Here is a 12,998-nt window from a genome sequence, read left to right as displayed (position 1 = left end):
CCTCTCGCTAACACTGACCTTGCTGAGGTCAGCTGGGTTCCAGGCACCTGCCGCGGGCTTCTAGTTGTCAGACTGAGGGCGAGCCTACAGCCACCGAAATGCACCGCTGCCTGTCATTAGGTTGAAGACTAAGCCACGGAGCCTGGCGTTTTAAGGCAGATGCACCTGATACGGTGTCAGGACCCAGCCACTGATACGTTAGGGTTTCAGCCCAAGACAGGACTCTCTATGATCAGGACACGAAGGTTACGTTCACTTTTTCAGCAGCTATGTTTACCTGTGGCCTCAAAATGGCGGAAGTGGGGGGACCGTGTTCTCTTGCTGTAACTTTTTTCTTTTTTTGGATTTAATACCATCGGAGTAAAAGATCACATCCTGAATGTTTGGAAACAAAAAATCGAGATGCAGAGAGCCCTAGGGTCAGCATCTTTTTCGTCTCCACATTTGCACTCACCAGCGAGTCAAATCAACATAAGACTACCGTGTCTCCTAGAAGTTTAGAGCCAAATTGGGTATTTCAGATTCCTGGTTCTTTATCCTCCAAGTAATCATTGCGTTCGCTTAGAGAGGTTTCCTGTTACAAGAGCCTGCCCTTTCCTACTTAGATGAGAAAAAGTACCAGCACGTGTTGGAGGAAGTTTCCATGAAGCAAACGGCTATGGATTTTAGCCCCTGGAAGGCAGGGCTCTTACTGTGTGGCCTGTCACTTCAAGCGGGCTCACGGTAATAATCGCTGAGAAAATCCAAAGGGGCCACAAGGTCTTTCAAAGCGCCACGACACCTTGTGGTTCGCAAACTTTGGTCCTCAAACTCCGGAAGCACCTGGAGGTCTTGTCGCAGCGCAAGCACCTTTGCGGGGCCCGGCCCTCAGAGGTTCTGGGTCGGTGGGTCTGGGGTGGGGCCTGAGACCGTGCATTTCCAACAGGCTCCCGGGCGATACGGAAGCTGCTGGACTGGGGACCCCCTACTTTGAGAACCTCTGACCTACTGGCATCCTTTCAACAGATCTTCCCCATCCCCCTTGGTTTATCCTTTCCACTTACCAGCGAGTAAACGGGACTCAGAGAGGCCGTCTTCTCTACAGACCGGTTATTTTCAGACACCGTTACAAGCTGCTACTAGTTACGGGGAGCCACAAGTAGAATTTAGATGCAAAAAAAAAAAAATCGAATGATAGCAAAATGCATTCAGGGCTCGCTTGCCAAGGTGGGCAGGCGTCAGGCCAGATGTTTGGCAAATATGCTCAAATGCTCACCGCAGCCCGGCCAAAAAGGGTGCTCAGTTTAAAAGTGAGGGAAGAGGTCCCGAGAGGTTGAAGAGAGGGCAGAACCGGCCAGGGCCCGGGTTCTGTGTGTGTCTCTCTCTCTCGTGGCACGTGGCTTCTGGGGAGCCGAGGGGAGCCGGGACTCGGGGTGCAGGGCACGACTGGCCGTGCTGCGCCAAGGGCCGGTCGGTGAAAATGCCCCTAGAGGAGAGGGTGAGCTCTGTGATTTCGGGCAGGCACACGGGAGAGCGACTCCGATGGAAAAACCCCTATTTACGGCCAAAACTTCCAAAGGGTTGACAATTACATTCCCCCAGTTCAGAAACCGATTTTAGGTTTGCAGAGCCGGGTCATCCGCCAGCTCTCATTTGTAAATAAGTCTCATTTCTGTGGGGACTTCTTGAGCCTGCAGTGTTTAAGCACCAAGCTTCAACCAAGAGAAACCGTGAGTCTCTTGGAGCGGCTTGCGCCTTCCTTTGGAGGTTCCTGCTTCACAGGTCCAGCTGTTTGGAATGCATCCCAACGAGTCCGATCAAAATTTTGTAGACACGAAACGGAAGAAGGGACGTAGAAGGGACGAGAGCAATTGGGCTGCAAATAGTGAGTGTGGCAGGTGTGATGGTGTCTCCTTTGCTCCTCATGACAATCCTAAGGTTATGAGATGGAGTTTGATTCCCGTTTTGTAGCTGGGGAAACGTAGGCACTTCAGGGCGGACGGTAACACCTGTGCTCTCGTCCAGGATTTTTAGGAGCCACGGAGCACGCTCTGAAATGCTTTTCGTGGCAGAAGAACGTGCCGGCCATCTGGACCACAGAGACGCCGGGGGGCGTGTGCTCTGCGCTGAATGGCATCCGGGCTCTGAGCCTCCTCTGGATCATATCCGGGCACACCAGTCAGATGACTGCCTGGCTGTCTTTGGGTGAGGAGAACCCACGGGTCTTTCCGAGCAGTCGAGGAAGAGGGCCGCTTTCGCGCGAGGGGATCGTGTTGGGCCCGGGATGCGAGCCTGCAGCCTTCCTTCTGTTTTAGACACGTAGCCGTGACCCCCCCCCCCCCCCCGCCACAAGTGAGTTTTGGGAGGGCCCAAACCGATGCCCAGTAGTTGCTCCCCCTCCTTGTCCTACTCGACGAAGCCAGAAACTAACATGTTTTTTTCTCCTGGAAAGGCAGTCAAGCATAAACAGATAAATATTAGGCACCGGTGTTAAAGCCGTGTTTCTCGGCCTGCTGCCTCACTCCGGAAGCAGCACGGGAGCCGCTCCCGGGGGGAGGGGGGATGTGCACCAGGTCAAGGGGATGTTGCTGCCCGCCCCCCCAGGAGCTGTGGGCACCGTGAGAACAGGAAGCAGTCCAAAGCCTGAGTTACGGTGGTTCCGTGGCAGATACTGTCAGGTGCCTCCATCACCATTTCTACAAAATCCTCTTTTTTTTTTTTTTTAATGTTTATTTATTTTTGAGAGAGAGAGAGAGAGAGACAGAGAGTGAGCGGGGGAGGGGCAGAGAGAGAGAGGGAGACACAGAATCCGAAGCAGGCTCCAGGCTCTGAGCCGTCAGCCCAGAGCCCGACGCGGGGCTCGAACTCACGAATCGTGAGATCACGACCCGAGCCGAAGTGGGACGCTTCGCTGGCCGAGCCCCCCAGGCGCCCCGAAATCCCCTCGATACTATGAAAGTCGAAGGTGCTCCTCTTGCTTTTTTTGAAAACGTAAATCACACGACTTTCTTCGGTGAAACAGAAAGACAACTGTTTTTATGTTTGTTGCAGATAATGTGCTTGAGTGGAAAAGCAGAGTGCTTAAAAATCCACTGTACCTTTATTCTCGGAGTGGCCCATTCTATCTTGGGGTTGACACGTTCTTCCTGATCAGGTAATGTGGTGTTGTGTCTGCTGTTGTGCATATTGCTGTGTGTGTATGTGTGTGTGTGTGTGCACGCGTGTGTGTGTCCAGCAATAAGCAAACAAATAAACAAGAACAAAATCGGATAGTAATAGCTACTAGGAAAGAAGAGCACAGCAGTTGTGAGAGAGAGCTGGTAGCTGTTTAGACTTGTTGGAAAAGGCTTGTCTGATGAGGAACTACTGTGGCTAGAAGGAGCTGGCCCTGGGAAAATCCTGGATAAGAAAGATTCAGGCCAAGGGAGCCACCAGTGCCGAAGAGCTAAGGAGAGAGAGAGAGAGACAGAAACAGAGAGAGACAGAGACAGAGATCCTTGTTAAAGGAGCAGAAAGAAGGCCGAAGCATAGTGAAGGTGGGGAGAGAGGGAGTGAGCCGGGCAGGGCCAGACCACAGAGGACCTTGTAGCAAGACTCAGGAGCCCGGACTTTAGTCTTGGTGGGACGGGAAGAGGTTGGATTGCTTTCGTTTGAAAGCGATATCATCTGACATTTTAAAAAATGATCACTCTGGCTCCTGTGTTCGCGGCAGATCTAAGGCAGGCAGGGATAGAAGCAGGGAGATCCATCAGGTGACCTTTGCTATACTTCCAATGAGAAACGATGAGGCCTGGAGGGGAGGGGGGGAAGGGGAGGGCCGGTGGGCGGGATAGAGTGAGCAGGTCATGTCCAAGATAGGCTTTAGATGTGGAATTGTCAGGACCTGTTGATTGGATGTGAAGGGCGAGAAAGAGAGGACTTCAGAAGGACTTCCGGCTGGGCTCAGGAGCTGAGATGGGGGGGTGGGTGGGGGGGTCTGTGTCGGGGTGGGGGGTGGGAGGAGGAGGAGGAGGAGGGGTGGGGGGTGGCTGGCATTCGCTGAGCAGAAAGCCTGGAGCAGAAGAGAGTCTTGGCGGGAAAACCAGGCCTTCCGTTGGAATCAAAGGGTGCCAACCCGGTGAAGATAACCCAGACACCCAGGTAGTGGTGTTCACTCAGCAGGGGCTCCGTGTGCCGGGAGCTCAGTGGAAATGTCCGGGCCAGAGATGGGAACTTGGGGGCCTTGGGTTAGGGGCGGCAGGGAGGCCACAGAGCTGGCCCGGATCTCGCGGGGAGGAGAGCACAAGCGAGGACAGGGCAGGGGTAGATGTGCTAGGACCTCCGCCGCCCCAGCCCGCAGAAGTGGGGGAGAAGGGGAGCCCCCACGGAGTCTGAGAATGAGCGACCGGGGAAACGAGACGGGACAAGCGAGACACTGCGGGGCCCAGGAAGCCAAGCCAAGGCAGCGGATCAGGAAGGAAGGGCAACTCTGTGGGAGCTGAAGAGACGCGGAAGTGCCCCCCCGTATCTGGTGACGCAGAGGGGTGCCGGTGCCCCTGTCCGGGGAGTGGCCGCGCAGCCTGGGCCCTGGGGCCAGAAGGCAGGGCGTGGAGACTGTGGCGGGGGGGCTGCGCCGTGCGTGGGCGGCAGGGAGCGATCGGGAAAGCGAGGGACCTGAGAACGCGTCCCCATCGCACGCTGACACGTCGGAAGAGAAAGCGACCCCCCGATGAATGCTGCGGAGGTTGTTGGCCCAACAACAACGGAGCAAGCTTCCGATAAGTGCCCCATCGTGCTTCTTGTGCTTTGTGTTTTGTTTTCTGGTGGTCTTGTTTCGTTATGTTTGTAATTTTAAAGCCGTGAAATTCAAAAGCGTGCAAACCGCCGGATTAGGAGAGAGCCAGCCTGCGAACAGGGCAGAGCAGCAGCACGGGGGGACGAATGACCATCATTTTCGGCCACACTTACTTCCCCGAGGTCCTCGTGGCTTTCCCTCCCTTCCTTCAGCGTTTGCCCAAATGCTACCTCCCAACAACGCCTGGCTCGTCTCCCTTGTTTAACACGGACCCACCACACTCTTGCCTTCATTTTCCCTGATTTATTTCTCCTCTTTACCTAACCTTATAGATGCCACATATTTATTATTCATGTATTTATTGTCGGTGTCTCTCCACTGGACTATAAGATGGGACTTCTTTCTGTTTTGTGTCCTGCTGTTGCCCAAAGCAATGCCAGGCATACGGGACTGCCCAATAAGGAGTTGTCGAAATGATGTCTTAGTTGTTTTAGCCCAAGCTTCTGGTGTGACAGGTTCTTGGGGGTAAGGCAGAGAAAGGAGGGTACAGAATGAGCTGAGACCCGGTCACCAGGTGGCCAGGGTGACAAAAAGGGGCCCAGACAGGTGAGGGTCAGAGGCCACTTCTGCGGTGAAATGGGAACCACTGGGCACCAGACTTGCCAGGAGGGCATAGCTGGGTCTAACCAGGCAGGCAAACCCGACTGCAGAGACCTGGGGCAGGCCCCCGCTGGGTGGGGAGGTCGGCCCAGGGGTCGGCCCTCAACGTCCAGAACTCTGTTCCCTGCAAGAGGACCTAGCAAGAACAAGGCCAAAAAGATGGGGCTGGCTGGCGGAACCCCAAGCCGTGGGAGGGAGGCTGGCAAGGACAGATCAGCATGGCTGGAATCAAAGCCAAAAACTCAAGCTGGAGAGTTGCCACCAGGAGGGAAGAATGAGGGCCTGGAAAGCCACTGGTCATGCCTAGACTATCAGTGCGAATCCCTGCGACACCAGAGCCGCCGTTGGGTCAGCCCTGAGATACCCCAAAACCCCAGGCCAAGGCTATGAAATTTCAGAAGTCCAAGAAAACTGCAACCCTGCACCCTTTTATTGGTAAAAAGACGACGTATCCGACCCCTGGCTCGCTCTGGGGCCCGGGGAGTGCCGGGCCTTTTCTCAGTGGTTCTCAGAGTATGGTCCCAGTCCGGCTGTACCCGCGTCATCTGCAAGGCTGTCAGAAATGCAGGTTCTCAGGCCCCACCCCGGGCCTCACCCAGCTAAGAGGCCAGGACTCCTGTTTCCTTCCCGTCCAACGTTCATTTTGTTTACTTTCTTAATTTGTTAATGTTTTTTTATTGATTGTTTATTTCATGTAACATAATGTTAATGAGAGAGACGGAGTGCCAGCGGGGGAGGGGCAGAGAGAGCGGAACACACAGAATCCGAAGCAGGCTCCGGGCTCCGCGCTGTCAGCCCAGAGCCCGACGCGGGGCTCGAACTCACGGACCGCGAGATCGTGACCTGAGCCGAAGTCGGACGCTCAACCGACCGAGCCACCCAGGCGCCCCCGTTTTGTTCACTTTAAAGAGTGCGCACCGGGGCTCCCGGCTGGCTCAGCCAGAAGAACGTGCGACCCTTGATCTCGAGGGTCACAACGTCAAGCCCCACTATGGGTGTACAGATTACTTACAAATAAGTACACGCAAAAAAAGAAATGCACCGATTCTTTTTAGAGAAACATTTCATTTGGACAATGGAAATCTCACGAAGGGACCCCTAGTATCGCCATCGTGCCAACAGCTTTTAACCTGTTATTCCGGACGATTCTCCCATTAAACCCGGGAAGCTGGAGCCGGTGTCATCATGCTCGTGTTTACAGATGAGAAAGTTGATGTGCAGAGATGAAATCAGTTGCCCAAGTCCCCCCAGCTAGGAAAGTTCGAGTGAGAACGGGAACACGATGCTTGTTTCACGCCAAACGCAGGTCTTCACCGCCATGTCACGCACACATTTACGTAGCGAAACCAGACTTCTGACCGTCCCTGGTGACGGCTCGGGAACCTTCTTCTACCTCTCTGGCTGACTTCACCCATTCCTGTTGCGGGATTGTGCTTCCCGCGGCGGGGTCGGGTCTCTGTGTCTTCCCAGCTTCCTACAGCAGGTTCTCCTGCTGGCAGAGCCTGTTTCCCTGCCCGCCTTCTCTTTGTCCTCTCTCCGCGCTGAATGGCTGGGTGTTGCACGGCCACACGCGGAGACCCTGATGCATTCTTTCCCGAAATTAAGAGGAGCCCGGAATCGGAATTGGCTGGCCTACTTCCACATCTCCACACTCCCTTCTACACGTCTCTATAAATTGCGTTCCTGTTATAGTGAATCCAACTTGCTGCGTTTCAAAAAAAAAAAGAAAATCACGCTGGCGGAGAATCAAGACATTCTCTAACCCTCCCTGATCCCTTCCAACACACACGCGGCCTTTTTTTTTTTTGGCCACAGGAAATGCATTTGTTCCTTAGAGAAACACCCACGAGGCCCATTGGCACAAACGTCGGAAGGTCAGGAAGCTCACTCACAGACTCGCTTATCATCAGGTTGTAACTCAGAGATGTGGCCTGTTTCTTTAGCTGAACATCCTGGGCGACAAATTTGTCGTCAGGATGTGTCGGTTGAGAATCTTGGGCAACCCACTGACCCTCTGAGCCTCGATTTCCTAGTAGGCATGCAGGGATCGTAGTATCTTCCCTTCTACCGATCACTCACTCAATCGACATTTATTGCAAAGTAGGTCGGTATGACTGGAGAAGGACAAGCGACACCATTAGTGAAGGTACTTTGAAAACGGTGTGGCCCTACAGAAGTGGAAAGCTTTGACACTATCGTTTCAAAAGGCCAACGCGGTAGCTCTTAGTGGCGTTCACCAAATATTTCTGGCTCTCTTCCTTCCGGGCACTTGGTAACAGTCAACTTCTCGGACCTGTTGTGGTTAGGTGGAATCCAGGTCTGGCCAAGGAGGGGTGCCTGGGGTTGCCGTGATGCTAAGAGCTTTAAACATGTCGCTTCTGGGCTAGGACATTTAATTGCCGGTTTGAAGCCCTCCAAAATGCTCTTTTCTCTGTCGTGGTCACCAGTGACCTTTCAGACAGTGACCGCTCCTTCAGCCCGGGTGCCCTAGTTTGGAAGACGCTGAGGTCAAGGCGACTGGCCGTGGGCATGTTGCGCGAGCAAGAAAAAAACTGTTACTGTTTTCGTGTTGGAGATACCTTGTTACTGCTGCATAACTTATTGTACCCTGATGGAGACAACCAAATTAATCGTCGGATGAACTGTATCATTGATAAGTAATTCCCGTGGCTCTTCTCTTTCTCTCAGTGGTTGGCTAAGCGCAAGGTCATTTCTAAGGATGCATCAGAATTCGGACAAAGGAACAACCCTTAATGTCATCCTCAGATTCTTCCTCAGCCGCCTTACAAGGTAGGTCTGTTTATAAAATGTCTCAATCCATTATTGCTGTGTAACAACGTATTGCTTTTTTAGTCTTTAACCCTCTTCTGAAGGAACGTTCGAAGCAAAGTAAACTGAAAGAAATCGTTTTCTTCATGAAGTTGGGTTTTGCTGTCTAGCAGCTTTTGCCAGTGGAAGATGCCGATTTTCGTGATATTTGCCCTAATAGAATTTGAACTATATGAAACCAGCAGAAACCTCCTTATTCCTCCGCTGACGGGCAGCAGATTTCCATAAATGTGCTGTCCGATTTCCATGGAACGTGTCTTCAACGGGAGAATGTGTACGTCTTGTACGAACTAGTGGTAATTGTGTCCTGTAAATAAGAGTACCGATGGTGACGATAAAAATCAAATAGGATACAGCAAAGAGAGGGGCTGGTGGAAGCTTGGGGTGATGGTGGTTCTGCTGAGGGGGAGGGGGGCGCGGACGTGGCCCTCCTTACGAATGGGTGGTTGGTTGAGGCAGGAGGAGATAGAGTCCTGGGACGGAGGATGGAACCCGTGATGCAGTAAAGACACAGGGAGCTTGGGAAGCAGAGGAAACTTCAGCTCATGGAACCCACCCCTCCTTTTGTACAGTCTCTAAATCACGGTTTGTTGCTGACTGAGCTAGAGCTGGCTCTCATTACTTATGGCCGTTGCCTCTCTTGTCACGCTTCGTTGTCACAGAGCGGGAAGGGGCTGTTGCAACAATCTTGTGGGCTAGGAAAATGGAGTGGGTAAGTTCTGACTCTGGTTTGTCAAATCTTTCATGCTGGCTCAGTCCTCTACCAGCTATGTGACCTGGAGGCAGTGCCTCACCCTTTCCGGGCTTGAGTTTTCTCATCTCAAAAAATGGGAAGAATGACGGCACTCACTCCACGGGACTCTTGCGAGGATTAAATGAGAGCATGTGTGCTGAGAACTCAGAGGCACGTGCGACACACGGTAAGCCTTCCGCAAGTAGCTGTCGTTGTTACTGTGGTCACCACTCACACCTTTTAACTTTTCCGGAAAATAGGGTAAGAATGAGTATGGGCTACGGAATGGGCCTCTATTGATTTCTTTTCACCATGGCCTTTGCGGTTTCTTCCAAACTCTATTGAATGTAGCCCTTGTCCTGGATGCTTGACAGACTCCTTATTCCTTTTTTTGGGTGCGTGGCCCTGGGTTTAGCATGTTGTGCCCTGTGGTCTTCTGGAGGAGAGGGACCGATTGACATTCAGGCCACAGGTTCTTAGCGATAAATGCTGATGCGGTGTTAGGGGGTGGGGCGTGGAATCCAATGGTGGCATCCGATCCAGGGCATGGTGGGTTCTGCCTGGGAAATCTACTTCAGAAGAAAAGTCCTGTTCTGGGGACTGAAGGACAGGAAGTGTTTTAGCAGGCAGATAAAGCAGTAGTGTGTGTGTGTGTGTGTGTGTGTGTGTGTGTGTGTGTGTATGTGTCTGTGTGTGAGAGGTCTTATGGGTCAAGATGGTGGTGAGGATCCCCGTGAGGAAACTATTGCAATATTTGGGGAGGATAGCAGATCTGGACTGACAATTGGCCGTGGGAACGGAGAGAGGGTAAGTCAAGGATACTCAGAATTTCCAATCGGCACAATATGGCGGACGGTGGTGATGTTCTTGAGGAGGGAGCTCTGAGAAAGTGGCAGATTGGAGCCAGGAAGAGAGAGTCCAACCCGGGACATAACTTTGTTGAAAAATCGGGGGAAACATCACCAGCCCAGTTTGAACTCACTCCGTAAGGGAAACCCAGTGCGAAAGCAGCCACACTCCCAACCTCTTTGATGGTCTCATTCTTGTCAGCAAAACCCACTGTTCTTACTCAGTTATGATCAAGTACTTGCCTACTTATCTCCAAGAGGACTGGAAATGAGATCATTTGTTCACTCATTCTGTATTTTTTATACGTTTATTTATTTATTTTGAGAGAGAGTATGTATGCATGCAAGCACACGCAAGTGAGGAGAGGGACAGAGAAAGAGAGAGAGAGAGAGAGAGAGAGAACCCCAAACAGGCTCCACACTGTCAGTGCAGAGCCTGACCGGGGGCTTGAACTCATGAATTGTGAGATCATGACCTGAGCAGAAATCAACAGTAAGGCGCTCAAACGACTGAGCCACCTAGGCGCCCCTCTTTCTGTATTTATTGAGGGCCCACTGTGTGCCAGGCACTGTTGTAAGCCCTGGGGATTCAATAGTTAATAACCACGCAAGTGCCTTCTGGCCTGGAGGTTACGTTCCAGTGACCAGAGATGGATAATCCATGAATAAATATGCGACATTAAGTTGCAATATACAAATGCATTTCTAGCAGGTCAGGGACCATAGGTGGCACAAAGTGCTTATTTGGAGAAGGAGGCAAGATGGGGTCTTCTTCTGGAAGGGTAGTCAGGGAAAGTGACTTGTGTCAAAGGAAGTAAACGAATGTTCTAAGCAAAGAGAGTGCTGTGGGGGAAGAAGGGCCCATGTGGGGAACAGGTGTTAAGGTCCTGAGAAGGGAATGTGGCTGGCATGTTTGAGAGACCGCGGAGAGCCCACTGGAGTGGAGAGAGCAGCTTGGAGAACAGGAGGGGACGAGGTCAGAGAGGTGGAGTGGGGCCCCGTGGCCAGGATCGTAGAGGGCCTGTATGCTGCTTTAAGGACCTTCTATTTTACTGGGGCACAAGAAGCCTTTGGAGGGTTCCAGCAGGGGAGTGGCACGGGCCGAGTCACATTCTCCAAGAATCACGCTGAGAATAGACAGTAAGAAGACTGGGGCAGGAGACGGGGGACCCGGGAGCTACAGCAGCTATAAGAAAGTGCAAAACGCCACCTTCCCGGGGTAAATCGGAACAAAGATTATGTAACGGGAAACAAGGAGAGAAGATGTCTCAGACCCTTGAGACTGTGTGATTATTCCAACTAGGAGGTACATGTTAAAAATCAGGGGTTTGGGGGCACCTATGTGGCTCAGTCGGTTATGCCTCTGACTCTTGATTTCGGCTCAGGTCATGATCTCATGGTCGGGAGACTAAGCCCGAGCTGAGCTCTGTGCTGAGTGTGGAACCTGCTTAGGGTCTCTCTCTGCACGCGCGTGCACTCTCTCTCTCTCTCTCTCAAAAAAAAAAAAAAAAAAAAATCAGGAGTTTTTGTTACAATAAAAACATTACTGATAAAAATATCTATCACAGAAGGTTATACACTAAAATTAAGGGTACCCGCTGCAGTCTCACTCCCCCGCGGGGCACCTTTGTTAACAGTTTCTTGTAAATTCTCGCAGGTACTTTCCATGTACTTACATACTTACAGGCACTGGGTTTTTTCTTTTTTTAATGTTTATTTTTGAGAGGGAGAGACAGAGCGTGAGCAGGAGAGGGTCGAAGAGAGAGGGAGACACAGAATCTGAAACAGGCTCCAGGCTCCAAGCTGTCAGCACAGAGCCGGGACGTGGGGCTTGAACTCACAAATCGTGAGATCATGACCTGAGCTGAAGTCGGACACTTAACCGACCGAGCCACCCCCGTGCCCCTGGGTTCTTTCTTCCTTCCTTCCTTCCTTCCTTCCTTCCTTCCTTCCTTCCTCCCTTTCTTCTTTCTTTCTTTCCTTCTTTCTTTCTCAAGAATATGATTATACTATAAACCGTGCTATTTTACAGGTAGCTTTTTTCACATAATGATTTCATGTTGGCATATCAATCTGTTGCATGCAAGGACCCACCTCACTGATTTTATTTTTTTAAAGTTTATTTATTTATTTTGAGAGAGAGCGAGTGGGAGAGGGGCAGGGGAGAGCAGAGAGAATCCCCAGTGGTCTCCAAACTGTACTACAGAGCCGGACATGGGGCTTGGACCCACAAACTGTGAGATCATGACCTGAGATGAAACCAAGAGTTGGACGCTTAACTGACTGAGCCACCCAGGCACCCGGCACCCCACTGATTTTAAAGGTGGCCTGGGATGGCTCTGTGTGGGTGGACAGTCGTGAATCTAACGTGCCCCTGTTAATGGGTGTGGTGGTAATCCCAAGCTTTTGCTATCTTAGACAATGATTCAATATCAGTACACTTTTGTGCACGTGTTTGGGGGTAAATTTCTAGAATTGGTGGTTTAGTGCATCTCACATTTTGATGGACATTTTCCACTTTCCCTTCCCACCCACCGGCTAAGAGAATGCCTGCTTCTGGTACCTCGCACGACAGCCAATATTGCACTTTTTAATCTTTGAAAACCCTCCTAGACTTCCAATCTCCCAGCAGCTTGGACAAAAATGAAGAACAATTTACATTTACGCGATTCGTTCCATGTTGCCGGCTGTTTTCTTATTGATCTCCTTTGATTCTCAAAAACCCTTAGAATCTGAGGAATCATCATGCCCCCCCCACCCTGTCCCCCTAGAAGAGGAAAGAGAGAAGTTACATGATTTTCTCAGTAGGAGCATTTCGACAGAACTAGAAACCACATATCCGTAGCTCTGCTCCTCAAGGTGAGGCCCAGCCTCTGCCCTGCCCCCACGGGCCCCCCCCACTCAGAGGCCGAACTGGGGAGGACACAGCCTGTACCGTGCTCCCCCCTGAGGGCATCTGACCTGAACTCCGTTCAGAGGGGAGCGGGGGGGGGGGGGGGGGTGACTTACTCTCCCCAGGGAGGCGACAGATGGTGGGAAGGAAGGCTTGGGAGGCGGAGCCCGAGGCCTGGGGGAGCAGCTGTAGGACAGCTCGGTCAGATGGCTAATGTGGCGGGGCCCGGGCCCAGGGAGGGCTCTGTGGCTGTTGTCTGAGCTGATCTGGGGAGATGTGTTT

General features: G+C 52.0%; 1 protein-coding gene across 1 annotated transcript in view; it reads left to right on the top strand.

Moving 5' to 3' along the window:
- LOC124517025 (O-acyltransferase like protein-like) overlaps positions 1-12,998 on the top strand; it is a 63,302-nt gene that overhangs the window by 30,071 nt on the left and 20,233 nt on the right. Inside the window, exons 6-8 of the mRNA XM_047086213.1 lie at positions 2,005-2,184; positions 3,031-3,133; positions 8,102-8,203. Coding sequence (XP_046942169.1) covers positions 2,005-2,184; positions 3,031-3,133; positions 8,102-8,203 — 385 coding nt within the window. The remainder of the gene's footprint in view (positions 1-2,004; positions 2,185-3,030; positions 3,134-8,101; positions 8,204-12,998) is intronic.

This window comes from Lynx rufus, unplaced genomic scaffold (assembly GCF_022079265.1).
Source record: "Lynx rufus isolate CCGP_SWC_20201006 ecotype Redwood Valley unplaced genomic scaffold, mLynRuf1.p SCAF_20, whole genome shotgun sequence".
NCBI classification, from domain to species: domain Eukaryota; kingdom Metazoa; phylum Chordata; class Mammalia; order Carnivora; family Felidae; genus Lynx; species Lynx rufus.
Note: the sequence above shows the minus strand (reverse complement) of the source record. Positions and strands in the feature narration are given on the sequence as shown.